The following is a 20,788-nucleotide window of genomic DNA, read 5'->3' as shown; positions in this document are numbered from 1 at the left end:
AATAATAATGATAATGAATGATAAAGCTCGTAGATCCTTTGAAGATAAAAACGTTATGCTGCGTTCTCCCACGCCTACGTACGCCTTGCTAAGCTTGGAAAAGCTTAATTAAAGCATAGGCATATATCCGCTTAACATGGTTATCAGTCTATCCATTAGATCGATCTGAGTTGTACGTTCGAGAAAATCTAATAGATTGTTCCTATGTACGAGTATAATGATAGAGTATATAAATTCGTTCTGTAAGCTTACAAAAATATATTACTTGTTGTCAATTTCAAACTTACCCCTTTGGTATCCACTTACCGAGACATGACTGCAGGACAGTTAAAATAGCGCTCGTATCCACCTTCTAACCCAATATCCACTTTCCAGGTGAGAAGCAGGACAAGAGCTTCCCCGTTGTGTATAAAACAATATCGATACCGACATCGACGCAACAATCTCGTCCCTAAATACCAGACACAGCCCCGGCGAGCCTCATAAAATCTTATGATAAGCGCCATTATCATCACAAAGGATGCGTGTAATTGTTTGTCAAATAAATACTAATAAAACTTTGATGTTTATTAAATATAATAATATTTTCGAAAAGGAACTCGCCTTGGCCCGTGATTGTTATTGTACTATTTACGCATTTTTTACGGGCACAAATCGGTTTGTAACGAGTGTTGGGGCAATCGTAATTGGATGATAGGTGATAAAGTATCGATATTTTTTTCAGGTTGTTTGGTTGGCATTTTATGAAGTGTCTACTCGTAACGTTATTACATTTCGATCTATATGTAAATATGAATCTAGTTTCGATATTTATTGAGTTAAGTTGAAGCGGTTGCGTAAGGTCTTGTAAGCGTTGCTTGGGTAGTTAGTTCAATTAAACTTTGTGTCATTAGTGATACAAAGGCTGAGTAGCACCATCTTACTTTAACTTTAATATTCGTCACAAAACTGTCAAAATCCATACAAAAACACCGGTTATTGTTCAAGTTACAGTTAAAATAAATTGGTGCAACTTGGCCTAGGAGCATCTAAGTTGACTCATGCCTAAATCCTACTTGCTAAGGTTTAGACTAGCTTATAATTATATCATTGTAATTTTTGCAAAAATCACAGCTATTCAGCCTTCACAAGGTGTCATATTCAAATTGAAGTGCTGTCCTTCCCAATTATAAACAAAAGTGGACCACAATTAGACCGCAATCCTCAGTTTTTGATATGACCATACAATTATCTCAGCTCATCCCGCCAGAATCTAGGTCTGACCGCAGTTCGGGCCAAGGTCGAGGGCTAATAATCACGTACATCCCTTCACCGGCCTTGCTGTCTAACTGCTGATTATGTGTGATTTGTGTGACTCATCTCGACTCATCACGGTGCCATTCTGGTAATAAAATATGATTATTTCCATTCTTAGTCTCTTGTCAGCATTGAATGTCAAATATGGTTTTCTAATAAAGACATAATAGAGATTTGTAAGAAACACTTTTATGAGTCTTCCAGCGACTTGGCCCATTTTTAGCTTGGTCCACGGGCCAAGTAGCTTTTTTTATGCATAAGAAGGCAGGTATTTGACCGCAATCGCACCTGGTGTTAAGTGAGACGCAGTCTAGGAGGGTACATATCTGCCCTGTAACTGCCTATTCACTCTGGTCTCGAAAATTGATTGCTGGATTGAGTTGAAATATTTTGAAATATTTTTTATTCCGGCAACTGGGCCTACCACTCTAAGATTCTAGAATAGATTTTTGTCGATTTGGTGTTTAATTTATTAATAAAAATATTGAAGATGGGCCCAGTTGCTGGATGAAAAATATTTTAAAATTCAATCCAACAACTTGGCCGGTGAATCAATCTAAAAGTGGGCCAAGTCGCTGGAAGACTTCTGAGTCTCTTAATTTCAAATATGGTTTTCTAATAAAAGACATAGTTTTTAACGGATTAACATCTTTTGGCTATGCGATATTAAATTAGACTAATTACGGTATTAGACCAAAGTTATTTGATTTTGCTTTAGGGTTGACTAGAATTTTCGAGATTCATGGTGAATATAGGAAAATAGGTGTAACCATTTCAGGCCAGTAATGAAATGGTTATTTTGGACGTATTAATGTAGTTTTTGATAAAGTGGTTAAGTGGTTATATGTAGTACCTAAGTATAATAATTAAATGTACAATAGTTGGAATGTGAATCCTATAATAATCAAAGACAAGCCTCTACCTTAAATTTCCAAAAATAACGTTATTTATAAAAATCTCTATTTTCGTAAATTAATCAAAAAATACTTACGAGTAGGTACATCCGTAAGTGACTATGCAATTAGCGCTTCATAACACTCAAGTATTAGTTAACTCACGTTTGTGGGTAGTTAAAATAATAAAAAAGCGAAATTAAATAGAATTGCTTGATTTAATATAATCACAATACATATTTATTTTTATACAAGATAGGTATACATTTGAAAATAATAATGGACGGATCATTTAGAATGTAATATACATAAGTAGTAACAAGTGCTCTAAATTAATAATACAATTTCTTAAAAATAATAATCCTATATTAATTTGAAATTATTTATTACCTAAATATTGAAAACTATTTACAAAAATATATTTTACAGATATTGCGCGAAAAAACCTTGAGAAACCAACACTGGTTTTTATTTTTGTATTTATTTTATAAAAATGGAAACTGATTTATTGGGAATTATGGATAATTGACAAATAACAGAACACTGATATTAGTTAAGACACGCTTGAATTCATATGACGCTGCATTAATAGGAGAAAAAACGGTTAAATATTTGTTATATTATGAAGTGATTTATCAAGAATAATAATTGTCACTAACACAGCAATTTCACGGAATATTGTCTACGTAGTACTTAGCAAATTAAGTCAGGCCTTTGTCTTAGGAGTTCTAGTCTCAACTCGTGCTCCCGCGCAGCCAATCGTAGAGCCGCTATGCTAGAACTCCGAACATCTTCCGTCGGCACTGGCATCTCGCTGCCAGGTGAGATAGGTGGTGAGAGCGACGGCGATCGGGTCACTTCGGGCGACAGTCGCGGGTGCTCGGGCGACAATCGGGGATGCTCGGGAGACATCGTGGACTGCTCGGGGGAGAGCCGAGGTGGCTCAGGTGCTGTTAGGTTGGCGAAGAGTGAGTGGAAGTGGGCGGGAGAGGTAGCGTAGAGCGGCGCGCCGAACAGAGGCGGACGCGATAGCGGAGGCAGGTACTGAGCTCCAAATAGTGGGTTGTTTGCGTACCTGTGTAAAGAAAGTAAGGTTACACACTTGTTTAACGATAACAAACTTAACTTTAATTCTAAATTACGGTCTAGGGACACGCAAGACTCGTTTGAAATTCAATAGTACTAAAACAGTTTTAAATTAATAATTAATGAACGCAATTGGTTTTCATTATATTGTCGGAAATAAATTCGTGACAAATTATTAATGTAACGTGCCCGAATGTAACGCGTTGATGTCTTTGCATTCTGGTCAATTATTATAATAAATTGTCTTGTTTTCCCTGTCCCAAACATAATATTGTTACTAATTAAATATATTAAACTAATTTCTGTCTGCGCTTTCACCTACGTACACACTACGCTTACAGAGCACAAAAAACAATTTTATTTTATATTTCTAACCCGACAATTTATGAGATTCCTGAATTACATCCATCCCCTATTTCACTCCTTCAGTTTTTTTAAAACAAATGGTAGCCTAGGTAAGTACAGTATTTCTTAATAGTTCGTTAAAATAGTTTCAGTAAGCTTGGAAGCAATAATCATATTGAGTATTGAGTATTGAGTATTGAGTATTGAGTATTGAGACTGTATATTTTTTCTTATCTCACCTGAAGGAAGTCAAAGCGTTGTCAAAAGGCTTCCTCAGCCCAAAGCCGAGTTGCGACAAAGGGTGTGGCGGCACTGGCAGCGAGGCGGACGTCGGCAACGGCTGTCCGCTCAGATACCCGCTGTACGGGTGTGCGTGAGGCCCCACCTTTTCCTGCTTGCGCCATTTGGCTCGGCGGTTTTGGAACCACACCTGGGGACAATGAGTTTGATTTAAGTTTTGATCCTTTCATAATCATCATCATCATTAACCTATCCTACGGCTGAAACATAGGACGTCCCTGAACATAGGCCTCCAATGATTTCCACAATGTTCCTCATAGTAATGTTTGTGAATACGGGCGTAAGGGACAATCAAGACTGCAACGATATATGTAGTAGGTTTGCCAAATAGAGCTATAACTAGATATGCACGTGTCACTGAGAAATGCAGTCTTCTCCATAAATAGGAGCAGTAGTAATTAAGGCTGAGTTGTACCACCTCACTTTGACCGTAACTATAACGATAACCAGAGTTTTTTGTATGGAGTTTGACAGATTGTTGACGTTTGTTAAAGTCAAACTAAGATGGTGCAACCCAGCCTAAGTCTATTGCCGCAACGTTCTTAAATCAAATTAAAGTTAAAACAATCGAAAATATCATTCTGTTTCTATCGACTTCAACCAATTGACAGAGATGCAATTATGTTGGCACTTGGTGCAATTTAACGTGGCTGCAATTGGCCCTAATAAATCAATCCCACGCTGGAATAACCCAGTAATTAAGACTTTAACCTGTATGTAACGTTGGTAAGACCCTTATTGGTGAATGGATCCTTGTTTTATTAGCTATGTCTTTAAAAATCTGTAATCCTGAAATTTTGAAATTTTGAAATATAAAACAATAAAGATGAATAGAAAGAATAGTATTTAATTCAGTGGTTAGTACAGTCAGCTTCAAATAGTTCATGACACCCAAAGTGGCCATAAAATTTACAACTCAACCGTATTTCTATGTATAATATGTATGTATTTAAAAAAAAAAAAAAAAAGTATGTAAGTAGTATATCCGTTAAGCTAGCACCCATAACACAAGCATATTAATTGCTTACTTTGGGGCTAGATGGCGCTGTGTGAGATTGTCCAAAGATATTTATTATTATTTATTATTATTATTATTATTTCAATTGTAACAAAAACGTGTTACGAACTCTTTGGCCACATTGGGTGTTACGAACTATTTAACGCTTATAATAATTAAATTTTGCGAGACAATAACATACTGTGACACTATTTTATGATGGCACTGCCAAATCATTATCACATTCAGTTAATTATTTACTAGCGGTTTTGAAAAACTAGGTACTCCATACCAATCGGCTCTACTCCATACCAAATTACTCAAGAACCTTTCTCACAAACAATTAAATTCCCATTTTATCGGGTCTTTAATCGAAAAGTCCACATTCGCAAGCCGTGATTAAGTGATCGGCCGTTAGACGAATACGGTAGCCGCGTCAGGTTCCCGCGTTTTATATGGCATCTTGAACGTACAGTGACCATAATTTCGGCCGAACAGATATTAATCGCTTTAATCATTTCTTTTAACCGATTAATCGTTTAATTCGAGGCGGTAATAGCGAGCCCAAATACGGTACGGGTACAGTTGACGTTAAAAATGAGCGCAAGAAATTTTTTTTAACGAGAAATTATAACCTTTAAAAATGGTTTATAACATCGACATTCGTAGATGAACTCATCTCAAAATAGATAAAACACCTTTTTTTTTAAATCAAGTGGCACATTGTATGTTGAAAGGAAAGTCGGCAAACATTCCTTCGGAAAACTTTTAATTTTTCTCTACTGTAGACTTCTGTCTATTTTCTACTCTCATAAATTATTTCAATCCACTATCTACAACTATTGTAACTGTAATACCTAAGATTTCCTGCCAAACGAACTAAATCATGAGACTGACTGTACCCAAACATGAAACATCAAACTTTATTGGAGTGTGGAAACGTGGGAAATTATTCTAATTGTAGTTGATTAAGGGCTATTTACATAAGGGCATAGCATTCATGGTACAGTTAAAAAAGACTAATCGAAAATTGTGCTATCTAAATATTGTACTCGTATAAAACTCAAAGGTTGACTGACTGACTGACAGTGATCTATCAACACACAGCCCAAACCACTGGACGAATCGGGCTGAAATTTTGCATGCAGGTAGATATTATGACATAGGCATCCGCTAAGAAAGGATTTTACGAAACTCCACCCCTATGGGGGTAAAACGGGATCCACACGTACGAAGTCGCGGGCGGCCGCTAGTGAACTATAACTGACTAGATTTCTTTTCTTCCTAGATAAGTTACCATATTTTTAATTAAAAACCTGTGATAAAGTAAGAAAAAGGTTCTTAACTAACATGATAATATTGTCATAAATGAAATGTTAATTATTTAATACACAATTGGAATTTCAAGGTAAGTAAACTCACAATAAAGGACAATGTTCGTTCTCCATACATTGTTCGCCTAAGAACCAACAATTTTGACATATTACTACCCGAAAGCGAAATAATACGATTCTGTGTGTAAGAACAATGATTCCTGATGGACACTTGCCATAAAATTAATGATTAAGAATATTAAATCACAGCGATTTTATAATATGTCGTTTATGACAACATGGCGTCTAATGTATTGTGTGAATGTATGAACACCGATTCGCGAAAAATGTTTTGTATTGTCGTCACGCCGAGTCGCAGCCAAATAGTATAAAATAATAGAACAAGTTTTAGAAAACTCGGCATTCCACTTTTATAATATGCCCACATATTGCACGTAAATAAACAACATGAATCGTAGGTTGTTTCCACCCTTGTCATCTGACACATGAAATAAACTCCTATTGTATTATAGATATCGAAGCCGAATCGTATATAATAATAGAATGGGTTTTGGATATCACTCGGGGTTCCACTTTTATAATTATACCTACATATTGCATAAAAATAACACGAATCATGAGTTTTCTTTTCACCATTTACATCTGACACGAGATAACAAACTTCTATCTCCATGACTACCGTCGTAGTCTATGCCAAAGACTACAATATTGTAAGCAAGAAGTTTCAAACCTTAGCGGCTACAGTAACCCCTGGGCCACATACATCATGATAACATTCGGTCGACACCGGAACGAAGTCTTGCGATTATGCAAAAAAGCATCGTATTCTAGTGCGGCTAATCACGTTCAACCGGGGTTTTAATTCGACTAAAGTCCTGACTAAAGACTGGAAGAAAATACGCCGCATTGTATGAGCACTTCGTGTTCGTTAAAGCGGCTTCAAATCTAGAGCCCACATAGTTTTCTTTCCAATAATATCCGCAAGTAGCGCTGCATGATCTTTACAACAAAAACGGCAATAGTTATTAAGGTGCCAAAATTATATGATTACTTTGGCACGGTATTATACACGATCGAAGATTTGTCATTTTCATTCATTTCATCATCATCATCATCATCATTTCAGCCACAGGACGTCCAAAACTGAACATAGGCCTCCCCCAATGACTTCCACATCGCACGGTTGGTAGCGGCCTGCATCCAGCGCCTTCCCGCTACCTTTATCAGGTCGTCGGTCCACCTTGTGGTGGGTTGACATTGCAGAATATGACTTTTGATAGGTTCATCATAGAATTCGGCGGGGATATCCTCACGGAGGAAGTTCGAAAAAGGGCGGAACAAGATCTTATAATAATGCAAGGCCGAAGCTGTAACGCGCGTGCTCCTATGTGTAATCCGGCGAGTATGCAATAAATAGTAATGTCTGGTAAATAGTGGTAATACGTATCGTTCGTTCTGTTATATCCGGTATTTGCATCCCTAATTGCTGCCCTGGCCGCCCATCCCGCCATGTCAGCAGTTTGGGATCCAAAGCCATGTCTCTCAGCCTTTCGAGTAGTCAGTCCGTGCTCAGATCCCATAGTCGGCGGTTGCTCCCGGATAATTAATCCGAATTCAAGTTCTAATTAAAAGAAGTTTTTTTTAAAAAAGCTAATTTCAATTCCCCGCGTAACAGTTCGTTCGTTTCAGCCGAAAAGACGTCCACTGCTGGACAAAGGCCTCCCCCAAGGATTTCCACGAAGACCGATCCTGCACCGCTCGCATACAGGCACCTCCCGCGACCTTCACCAGATCGTCGGTCCACCTAGTGGTCGCCACTCAAGAACTTTCCTGCCCCAGCGGCCATCAGCTCTACGAGCTATGTGCCCCGCCCCGTCTATGTCTATATGCGCTACGATTACAGGGTATCATTTTGCATAGTCGCAAGACTTCACTCCGCTGCTGTCAAATCAATGTCGCATAATGTTATCGCAATGTGTGTGGCCCTTGGCCAAATCACAGAAGCCTATGCGAAGAAAGAGCACTTGAATGACAATGAAAATCAGGGTTACCATTTTATAAGATCTCCTCACTATTGAGGGTAACAAAGTAACATTAATAATCTAGCCATTAATTACATTTATTACCTACTAGCTTTCCGCCCGCGGCTTCGCCCGCGTGGAATTTTGTCTGTCACAGAAAAACTTTATCGCGCGCGTCCCTGTTTCAAAAACCGGGATAAAAACTATCCTATGTTCTTTCCCGGGACTCAAACTATCTCTATGCCAAATTTCATCAAAATCGGTTGCGAGGTTTAAGCGGGAAAGCGTAACAGACAGACAGACAGACAGACAGACAGACAGACAGACAGACAGAGTTACTTTCGCATTTATAATATTAGTTGGGAAGTTGGGATACGAGAAAGTAAAGCAACATGCGGTTTTATTTTAATTTGTAAAATATTTGTAACAGTTTGTTCTAAGTTTAGTTTTACAAAAGTATTGCTGTTTCAGCTGTCACTGTGAAGCTTTGGGAAAATAAATAAATAGAAAAAATATTAACATAAATATTTTATTTGGTTTTTATGTTCATTATCATAATATGCCAATTTAATTTACACTGTGTGACAGTCTTTGACACTAAACAAACTCTTCAGCTTAATAATACCTACCTACAGGGCGTTTTTATAGTTACTCTTGCTGATGAAACAAGAAGGGTTGATTCTACTACTGAAATACAACTACTTTTCTTACAGGACCAATATCAAATTCTCAAAAAAATTCACATTCTCGTGATGGTGATAATTTCTATGGAGAGGTTTTTTTTTTATATTCGGTCTCTTGGGATAAGTTATTCCATTTGAGCAGTAGAATTAATCCTTTTTATTTGATCACATATAAAAATAACACAAGTGTTTAGGAAAACTTCTTCTTTGGTATGGTATCACTACGGAGTTATAATGGCGGCAACTCTGTATCACTGACTTGTAACTTTCAAACAGTATGAATAATAAGGGCACCACATTGGTTTTCTTTCTGAAAAAAGGCTTTCACTTTTAGTACTAACCCTTTAGCACTATTTCATTGAAATAAAAATACAATAAACGCACAGAAGACTGAAATTGAGTCAACTGACGTGACATTTATAATTTGTTGACATTATGACAGTTTGACAAGACTAGGGATTGAAAAAGTTTTAATTGAAAAAGTAAAATGACAATATATTAAAACGATTCACAAGGATATAATCGATTAAAAATATTTATAAAATGTTCTGATACTTGCCTGTAGCGATTATCCAATCCTGGTTTCTACTGAAAAACTACCTCGTGGCAAGATTTTAATAAAATAATAAAATCTTTATCTTCTCTTTCACAATCTATAAAAGTTCATTTGGTCTATTATTATACATGCGCTATGAATGAGGGTTTTCGCGATTGAAAAATCCGCGAGATGGCAATACGTATACGCGAGGTCCAAATGCTGCATGATTGGTGGATTTTGACATATCTGTCAATGTCTTGTATATGTCACAGATATGTCAAAATCCACCAATCATGCAGCATTTGGACCTCGCGTCTACGTATTGCCATCTGGGGGATTTTTCAATCGCGAAAACACTCATTGGCATAGATTATGAGAGACTGGCAACTATACTAGGTTGATATATGTTTCTCTCACTTCAACTGGCATTGGATTCAACATCGGATTCTGACACTTTTACAGTTATGATACCATGAATATCAGTTTATGGTCCTAATTATTTTTATTTTATTTACGACCTTCGACCAGTTGGACACTTTAGATAGCTTCTTGTAATAGTGTCAATATCTTTTTAGCTTTTATAGCAAATCTAGTCTTCAAAGCAGTTTAATCGATTTATTTTATTTTCAAAATCGATATTTTATTGTCTATGATGGCCGCAGGAACATCACTATACATGAACTCCCAGCAATAAAGTACGGTAATGCCTCGTACAGATTTTATCGGCAAAAATTATGGAACTTGATAGGTTTTAGACCATGCCACGCACCAAAACGTCCGGAAGTTGTAATAGTATTATAGAATAAACGTTAAAAGACTTATTTATTTAATTTTTCAATGCTTAAGTGTCCATTAGAATGAATGGGTGCTTAATGTATTTAAAAAAATAGAAAATAATTATGATGGGTTAATGTTTTTGGGCGGTTTTTAGGCGGTTTCTGACAATGTCCTTTGGTAACTTAAATGAACTACACAATTAAAAAGTCAACATTGGAGTTAAATTCCACACATTTTATCGACACAATAAAGTCACGTACACCTTATTTGTCGATAAAACGATTGTCGCGACAACTAACGGCCCTTCACGACACACGATCAATCGTGACGTAAGAAAATTAACTTTTTAAAATGTTAATCATCGCCCAAAACGCTTTCCACGTTTATGGCAACAAAGTAATTACATAAAACACTCAAATACAAGCCTCAACGATACGTTGATTAAAGAAATTGTGTTTACTTTTGAAGAAAATTATTAATGTGGCGGCGAGGCGATATGACCCGCGGGTCAGATGACCATAATATTGGGTGAAAAATGGACCTATAGAGTATATTTTGTTCTTGACAAATGCTCAATTTATAAAGGGTCATAGTTTCTATCAAAATCGAACTGAGAAACAGGAATTATACTTAATTTTACTAAATCTTGTGTAGTTGTAAATAGGCGCTTTTTGAAATTTTCACTTTTTAACTGTCACAAAATACTTATTTACGAGTGCTATTTTCTAGAATTTTCAAATAATATATTAGTAACACAGGCTATGTAATAGGCGAAAAGTGAGCGCAGCTTTTGTAGAGATTTAGAAGAATCATCATCATTTCAGTCATAGGACGATAGGCCTCCCAAATGATTTCCATAATGACCGGTTGGTGAAATAAAGAATATCCGAAAACTAATGACATTATGGTAACATGAGTTTTATTATTAAAACCATGCCATATACGTGCGTAGTGTATTAAAAAATTAAATAGTTTCGTACTTACACGTATCATGAAGTAGGTTATTATTTAAGGCTCACCTTATATAACTAAATGCTTCCTTATAGGTATAATGATTGCTGATTAAGTAATAATCAAGTGAGCACGTTTAATATTAATTTTCTCACCGATAGGTTTAATTAACTTTATTTTAATATTCTTATGGAGTCAATTTAGTTAGTGAGCCTTTTGAGAAATTAATAGAAACGTACCTTGTACATAAAAGGAACGAGGGAGATAGTTAATTGCATGTAGTACATGAGTAAAAAGAAGAAAAGCGGTGGAAAGATTCTTACATGAATGCGGTGTCCGCGCTGGTTAGGTAGATTGCCTCTATGTGATGCTCGGGACACATAAGATTAGTCTATCTATTAATTACTATGATGCAAATCACAATTTAATAGTCTCTGGCCTAGAGAACCTGGTACTGGTAGCAGGTTCAGTCCCAGCTCAATACAAACATATCTATTCGTGTTATAATATTATTTATACGTGTATTGCAATAAAGGTTCATTTTGTGAACAAGATCGTTTATTTTGTGAGTAAATATTATGTCCAAGGATATTTATTTATAGGTACTAGGCCCAGTAGCATTGTACAATCATAAATCTAATTATGCCCAAGTATTTTCAATTATTTTCTAAAATTAACTTTTTGTAATTTATAAATAATTTCATTAAAACTAATGTGTATTTTTATATAAATTACTAGCTTTCCGCCCGCGGCTTCGCCCGCGTGGAATTTTGTCTGTCACAGAAAAACTTTATCGCGCGCGTCCCTGTTTCAAAAACCGGGATAAAAACTATCCTATGTTCTTTCCCGGGACTCAAACTATCTCTATGCCAAATTTCATCAAAATCGGTTGCGAGGTTTAAGCGGGAAAGCGTAACAGACAGACAGACAGACAGAGTTACTTTCGCATTTATAATATTAGTTGGGAAGTTGGGATGGGGGAGGTATAATTTTTAAACGTTAAAAAAAATGTAACTTATTCACGTTTTCAAGAAATAACTTTAATTGTATAAAACTTACAAAAATTCTGATGAATGAACTGTGTGACAAATTGACATAATACAACAAAAAATGGAAAATGTATTTTGCGACAATCACGTGTGTGTTTCAGGTTCTTTCTCTAGCTGGTTCATTCATACTGGTTTATTCTGGAAATCTTTACTTCGAGAATTTAAAAAAAATCGATGAAACTTCCACTACATCATTTCCATTTACAACTTTAATTTTGATTTCCGAAATACTATTGTAATTAACTTTTCATTTTTAGTTACTGACGGACAGTCATGACAGTTGACTTCAATTTTAACTTTAACTTTGACAAACGTCAAAAATCTGTCAAACTCCATACAAGGAGCACCGGTTAAATTATAGTTACCTTTAAATTTAGGTGGTGCAACTCAGCCTAAGTGTCAGTTTATCGCATATAATGATAGATAAATAGATATAACATTCTTTATTGTTCACCACATAAGATAAGAAAAGAAAGAGAAATACCGAAGATACGACACAATTTAGGCGGTCTTATCGCTATAAAGCGATCATCAGTAATGATCGTCAGTTGTTTCAAATTGTATTCATTCCATGAAATATGCTCTTCATCAGACTTTATCTAACATCAACTTAATTTGACATAAATGTTAATGATTAAAACAGTAGCGCCTCTAACTTCATATTTGTAAGTCAAAGTAGCGAATTTCCCAATTAGGCCCTTTAAATGTCAAGATACGTCGCTCCATCTCAATCATAACGATAATATCTTAGATTCTAATAGATATGAGTGGGTGGATACAGGTTCTCAAAGTGTATGGTGCCACCCCACCTAAGTATCAGAATAAAGTTATTTGAAATTTGACAAGGACTGAATATTTATGTTTGAATTGAATTTTGTGAATTTTGATAAAGCATTAGATGTTAAGTTGATGTTGGTGCTCATTTCCTTATCATAGGTATGCATGCTCTTACATACAGCTACGTAAATAAATTAATGAAAAATACCAGGAATACTTTCTTCCTTCTTAAAATCTGTAATAAGGCAAGTACAAAGGTGTCTCTATAAGTATATTGGTGAGCTACAAATATCATTTGAATGTATTGTACGATACAACAAATAAAACACTGTAACAAATTAGTTTTGGTAGCAAAAATGTAGAGTCCGAATGTTGACTGTTTTGAAGGTCATCATTTCTACGTTTCAGACGATAAAAACTTTTTAAGAAAAGGGATTCAAACCTTTTATAGGGTAAACATCCCAAAAGTTGACAAACACTGTCCACCAATGTGTAAATGCGGTATGTTTTGAGCGGAGACGTCGTGTCGCGGCCGCGGGGGGCCAACGTGCGATTTTTTGCCGGCCATAATGAGTTTGGTGAGCGACGCGTTTAGGGTTGCGTGAAAAAAACAATAATTACGTCATAATTATGAACGACAACAAGTTCCGATCGAATTGAAATTTCGAAAATTGAATCGATTATTCGTTTAGTGAAGTCGCCCGCTTTGATGGTGGACTCAAAGTTTTTGTATGTTTTATTTTGTAAAATATTACAACCTCAATCAATTTCGGCCCTCATTTAATCGGCTTTCTCGTCATTTTATCACGCGTTTAGGTGATATTCGTAATTATTATGCAAAATAAAGATATTTAGTCTTATTGCTAATTTAGTAGCCTATTTAGATGCCGATATCCGTGTTGACATTAAAAGAACTTGTTCACATGCAAATGGAAATATTTACACGTACATATTTTTCTATTTATACTCCCCATTTTATTATTATGACACAAGCGGGTACTTAGCAAAACATGTTTGTTTAATTAAAAACTAATTTCACATAATTCGCTCGCATGTGGGGGCGCTATCGGCGATATCTTAACAATTTTAAAAATACCGTTGAGTAATATTCAAATACAAATGCAGAAATATTTTTTTATTATATTATTATACAGAACCTACAGGAAATCAATAGTTTAGCGAGTCATATAGTTTATTTGTCTGTCAACTGTAAAAGACAGAGTCGTTTAATACAGTATTTATTGCAAGTTGACACTATTATGACTGGGCACTTAAGTAAGACAGCTTTAAGTAATATGCCACACCCGTATTCACAAACGATGCTTGCTTAAGTGAAGCAGAAAATAGAACACAGCGTTGAATAGAGCTCTGTGACTGGTTCGTGTTCGTCCACGCGCACTGTGAAACCTCATAGTAATGTTTTGAATTCGGGCGTGTGTGTAATATGTGTTGCTTACCTGAATCCTAGCTTCGGTGAGTCCAATTTTCAAGGCAAGCTCTTCTCTGTAACAAAATAATTTAAAATTGAAATGGTTTATATCGTAGAAATAGAACGTTTGTTTACCATGAGTTTACGTTAGTTAGGTGTGCTTGCTAGCGACTACGTAAAAAATGACATTAAATGTATGACAGATTGTACATCGTCCCTAGGGGCGACTTTCAAGAACTAAAATCTTCATAGATTTTTCTGACGCCCTAGCTAGCGAGCATACTTACCACGAGAACTCATGGTAAGCACACGATACAGCGTCAGATATTTTGTGACACCCATAGTCGCCAAAAAGTTAGCAGAACATTTTTTTTTCATTTATTCTCATAGGACCACAAACATCAACATCTTTTTTACAATTAGAATAAGGTTGCATTGTCCACTTTTTGGCCACTTTGTGTATCACGAACTTTTTGACGCTGACTGTACTTAACAACGTACTTTGAAAGGAAATCTTATAGTACAGCGGTAGCACATCAGACTTTACATTTTAGTTGCAATTAACCACTATTACAGCTACATAAGAGACTTCAGTGATTAGCTCGATGTGCTGCAGTCTGTACAAGTCGGCAAGAACAACTATACTTATTAAACCAATTTGACCATTGTTTACAAGCCGTAGATAAAGCGAGGCGACCCCCTGCTAAGTAGGTTGATGACCTGAAAACCTTGGCTGATAGGCAGTCGGAATTCCTACGATTATCTTGAAGTAGAACAAATAGGACTAAATCAGTTTTGAAAGATAATACAAAAATAATATAGTATTTAAGTATTTTTATGAAGAAGATAACGCAGTGCGCCACAGACATTTTCCCAAACATTTTCGTAAGTTATGTGGATACTTGGAAATCGTGCTTGAAACGCCCTTGAACTAAGAGTAGGCGCACACCGTTGATTTTTTATCGGCCGATAGTTTAGTCGGGCAGTTGATCAGTGTGGGCATGTAGGTATGGGAGTGCGCACACTACGCCGATTCGATTTGGCCGATTCTTCATACAAATTAAAATCGGGCACAACTATCGGCCAACTAAAAATCACCGGTGTGCGCCTACTCTTAATCTATTTTATAGGGTACTAAGGACGAGATTTGAGTTAAGAAAGGTCAACAATTTAGAAACCAAGAATATAAAATACCTGTTTTTCCTAAAAAATGTAGTCCCTAGTTCTCACCTCATAAAAACATCAGGGTATTGCGTCCTCAAGAAAGCTCTCTCCAACTTATTGAGTTGGCAAGTCGAGAAGGTTGTTCTACACCTTCTTTGCTTTCTCTGAGGCAAGTCTTCATCATCAAGCCCTCTGCTGGGCGGTGATGGTGAAGAGTTAGGTTCCATTGGGGTAAGTTCTGGGATCCAGTGAAGTGATAGGGGCAGGTGGTAACTTAAAGAGAAGATACACAGTTGTAGAATCTTAGAAAATTTTATCAGAGAGGACATTAGCTTAGAAAAATGTAGAGAAATTGGAAGTATTTTAACAATATATGGAAAAGGTATTGCGTTAATTTGTATTATTTATTAATAAAAAAAGGTTTTAACCACATATCACTTCACCAAACTTAGAAACACCCCAAATGTTTATCGACTTTATTCTCACTTCCTTTTCAAAAGATCTTAAAAGTCCCAAAATAAAAAATATTTTTACTGCTTTATAGACATGACGTCAATTTTTAAGATGTCAATAACCCAGCGGCATCAACATCGGACTGCCAATTCGAGGGTTGTCCGTTGGAGTATTGTAGTGAACCTACTCCTAACACAAACATTACTTATTATTACTCTATTTTAAACAAACAATGCCAATTTTAAGAAAAATGCCTCACCTGGTAAACACGTCAGGGTAATGCGTCCTCCCAAAAGCCTTCTCCAGTTCATCCAGCTGGTAGCTCGTGAAGGTGGTCCGGTACCTCCTCTGCTTCCTCCGAGGGATGTCTTCGTCGTCGATCCCGCTGCCAGACCCGGGACGCTCGGAGTCCATGGGAGGCAGGTCAGGAGTGCTGGAGGAACCAGGCTCTGATACTCCCATGATGGTTTAGACGAATCTGTGTGAAAGGAAAATTTGGTTAATTCTGTTGTCGAGGTGTATCCTTTCACAGTCTTAACACCTATTCACATTGCAATCTAAGACTCATATTTACTCATACCTTATTGGGAATTTAGATAAATTGGTTGGATACGAAGATAAGCCTTATTTTTTGCCTGTTGACCTAGACATGTGTAGCACTTAAAATTACTATTATAACAATTGAAACTCTATTATAGCTACAAACTTGAATTCATTAGATAAGACTGTATTTTTCTGCTTTTAACTTCACTATCACAAACATTCTAATAACTTTGTTATCAGAGCAATAAAAAATCGTAAACGTTCTAACCATTTCCTCAGCGCCCTTCAATTATTTGTATCATTAATCGCTAATACGTTGAACAGATCTAGCCACTGATTAGTCCACTCAATTAACAATGTACTACGCGGAATATAACACAAAGGTACACCCGTAAAGATAAAGATAATTACAAAAACAGTACATTTGGCTACATATTACAACGGTGGCCCCAGTGTGCTGCCCTGCGGCGATCATGCGTCAAGCACAATTACACATTATATCGCATTTCCCCATCTAAATTGCAATATGCAAACATCCGCTTGCTTTCATCACAATTATTAAAGTTTATAAAGGAAAGTCAATGGGTTGGATAATAAAATCCTAGAATTTATCGGATCAATTTTATTAATCGTAGCATAATACATTAGTCCAGAATGTTGACTTTGGAAATTGAGTTAGGAGAATTTTAAAGAAGGATAACTAGAACGAAAAAAATTGAGAAAGGGTTTCAAGTCAAATACAGATTCCTAAACCAATCCAAGCCTAGTAGAACATATTCCACATCACAATTTCGCGAATTTTGGATACTATTTTTCTAACAAATGTTTACTGATTTTATACGTTATTTTCAGCTACATAAAAGACAAAATATGGTGGCAACCAAGAGATAAATGGTTAATTGAGACGCATAGCGTAGCGTAAACGGTTCCAACGCAGCGTCATGACATACCTACTGTGACGGAACAAAAGATCATTCTAGATATTTTTCTAGAATATACGATGAATGAACTAATTTTGTGGTTAATAACAATGAGTACCTATGTTCTGTATCTGTTACTTATTTTGTCAATTATTATCACCCAGTTCGCAATGACTTTCGATATTTGACTAGAAAATAACTAAGTTATGGCAATTAGAGGTAAGATTGCCAGTTCCTACGTGGTTGAGGATTCCGGGTGAAGCTCGCTTCCACCTTCGGCCTGATCGTCACTTACCATCAGGTGAGATACAGGCCAAGAGTTTCCTCGTTGTGGATAAAAAAACTAAAAGATGATAAATATGAGTAATAGGATTCATGCATTTTAAATGACCCTCAAAAAGGAGGCGGATATTTTGAAGTTCAGCAAGAATTAGATACGGTTGTAAGTTTGTTCCTCAGAACTTCATCATTTCTAGTCACATTTAGGAAAAATCTTTATTCATTATGGTATTTCCAATCAAAAAACCAACCGGGTTAGCCAGCTCTATATTCAAGCAAGTCTTCGTTCCGTAATGTCTTAACATACAATTAGATCCGCTCATAATCTTTGAATTAACATATAATATCGTTGTTAGCAGATCAACATAGCCCATTACTTTGAAAAAGGTCTAGTAAAAAGTACATTAACCAAGACATTTTTGCGAAGAAATTTCACCTTGCCGTATCAATGTTTATCACTTCTACGGTTTTTGCTATCATTATTTTTTCTACTCATTACTAGGGGATTAGCGCACGAACGATACGAGTAAGAACTATTTTAGATTACCTTTGTTTTTAGAAATCTATATTCCAGTAAAAAAGTGTATTCATTATAGGGTTGAAAATCGGAACACATTCTTACGCCCGTATTTACAAACATTACTATGAGGTCTCACAGTGCGCGTGAACGCACAGGGTGACATACAAACCAATCACAGAGCTCTATTCAACGCTGCGTTCAATTTACTGCTTCACTTAGGCTGAATTGCACCACCTTATTTTAACCGTAACATTGACAATAACCGGTGCTTTTTGTATTGAGTTTGACAGATTTTAACGTTTGACAAAGTTAAAGTAAGTTGGTGCAACTAAGCAAGCATAGTTTGTGAATACGGGCGTTAGCCAAATGAATTTATTTTTCGTCCGTTTTCATGAATTTGGCAAGACAGTTGATTTAAACGTATGCTTTTATAAAGATGTCACTTTGTGTTGTTTTAATAATGATTCAAATTCATTTTTGTGACAGATTAGAACAAAAAATAAGAAGTACCTATGATGAATAAGATGACTTAAGATATCCTGCTCCATGCGGTATGAATTATTTAAAAATAATACTATCTAGATGCCAATAAAACTACAATAATTATTGATGAACACAAGTTTTCTTATATCAACTGTTAGTCATAAAAACTCTAACGTACTGGACACAATAAAATTGCAAGCTTACTCGTACTTGGGTTCCTAAAAAGGCGTTATTGTTTACTTAAAGGACTGCGTAAGTAGACAACAGCACATCAATATTAACACTGTGGTATCTTAAGTTGTTTTAATAAGTGCGATTTTTCAATAAAAATTTATATTTTGATGAGCTGTCAACTGTACAAAGACTAACGTTTGGTCGCGCACTAATGCTTCCATGGTGTTTACACCATGCGATTGGTTTGCTCATCTTTATCTATACTGAATATCTGTACCTATTCTGTATGTGATAAGTATTGTATTATTTATTTTCGTTTAAGTATCAAATTAAATTATACTGGGTGAACAAAAAACACGCTACGCCCTTCTTATTTTATAAGTTTTTGTTAATTTAAATAATATTTTTTTAACATTCATTCGTAGTCAACAGATATTAATTAAATATTTTTTAATTATGTTTAGTGAGAACGTTCTTTGATATCTCTATTTTGTGCAACTGATTAAAATCCTATGACCTTCATTTATAAGGTAAGTGTGGCCTAATTATTTAGTCAGCAGTTTAAATTGGCAACGTAGTAAGTGCCTAATTAGAGATAGGACTCTAATTACTACTACCGGTAATTATTCTAATTAATAATAGCTCTAATTACGGTATTTCTGCCCTAGCAGAAGTGTCGGTTTTGGCTATCTTTATATTTAAACCGTTACTTAAAGGCCATTTAAAATTGTAACTAACATCTGAAGCATTACTTTCTGTAACATGTTTTCTAAATTTTAACCAGATAAATAAAAGAAAACTAATTTTAAAACAAAGACTAAGCACTTATGCACAACGTAAAAAGTCGTTAATTGTAAGTCCCACTTATTTAACGCACTGCGTAGCTTATTTTTTGCGTGCTTCAAACTCGTTTAGACCTAACGTTTCCAACGAAATAACTCTTTATTTCTGTGAAAACATTGTAAAATACATTGACCCTAATTTTATTTGATGAAATAAACAAGGTTATTTTTACATACTGGTGCAGGTAATTGAACTCAAGAATGAAACTCCTTTTTGAATTAAAATTTAGAGGGTTACGAGTTACGATTACTCGTAACCTTTCAGATACGCCTTTGTGCAAACAAAGGCTTAGAAAGAGGCAGCAAAAAAGATCTGATGAAATTAACAAAAATAAATAAATACCTTACTTAAAAAAATTAAATAAAACGGTTAGCTCACAAAGACTGTTTTAAATGTAGTGTAACTATTATTTATAACTATGCTTGGACATTTTATTTAATATGTAGAATAATTATAACTATAATTTGTTGAGTAATGAAACAGACAAGAGATAGTATTGAAATTAATCTCAATCTTAGATTAAAACAAAAAGGGAAAATACAGTATAAGCGTCTCGAAAACGTCTCTCTCTCTGAGGATATCCTGAGACATAATTTTTAGTAGAGCCGACTGCAAAATTTCTTACCTATTTCATACCGCGATAAAATACAATGGTTACCAATAAATACTTTTATTGGTACCTACTACTGAACCAACCGAAGAGCCCATTTAGTTATGACTTAAAACAATCTGCCGGCTAATTGAGTGTGATCAACAAAAAACAACTAATTAGTTTGCGACAGAGATCCAATTAAACAATGTTTAATTACATCGCTAGATCAATTATATGGATTAAATGGATCCGATCTACAAAACGATGGCTGTACGGAACATTCCAAATTGTTAGTTTTTTTGACGTAATTTTCTTTTAAGGCCGGGTAGCAGTGAAAATGG

The 20,788-nt window shown here is 35.6% G+C and overlaps 1 protein-coding gene across 1 annotated transcript in view; it reads right to left on the bottom strand.

The window, feature by feature from the left end:
- Positions 1–2,679: 2,679 nt before the first annotated feature.
- The window catches only part of LOC135088359 (homeobox protein aristaless-like), a 32,439-nt gene continuing 14,330 nt past the window's right edge, over positions 2,680–20,788 (bottom strand). The window contains exons 2-5 of the mRNA XM_063983209.1: positions 16,353–16,571; positions 14,505–14,550; positions 3,860–4,050; positions 2,680–3,264 (exon numbers count right to left, since the gene is read on the bottom strand). Of these exons, the coding sequence (XP_063839279.1) occupies positions 2,883–3,264; positions 3,860–4,050; positions 14,505–14,550; positions 16,353–16,555 (822 nt within the window). The 5' untranslated portion in view covers positions 16,556–16,571 and the 3' untranslated portion in view covers positions 2,680–2,882. The remainder of the gene's footprint in view (positions 3,265–3,859; positions 4,051–14,504; positions 14,551–16,352; positions 16,572–20,788) is intronic.

The sequence above is a fragment of the Ostrinia nubilalis genome, chromosome 3, assembly GCF_963855985.1.
Source record: "Ostrinia nubilalis chromosome 3, ilOstNubi1.1, whole genome shotgun sequence".
Taxonomy (NCBI): Eukaryota; Metazoa; Arthropoda; class Insecta; order Lepidoptera; family Crambidae; genus Ostrinia; species Ostrinia nubilalis.
This window is presented reverse-complemented; position numbering and strand designations above follow the sequence as displayed.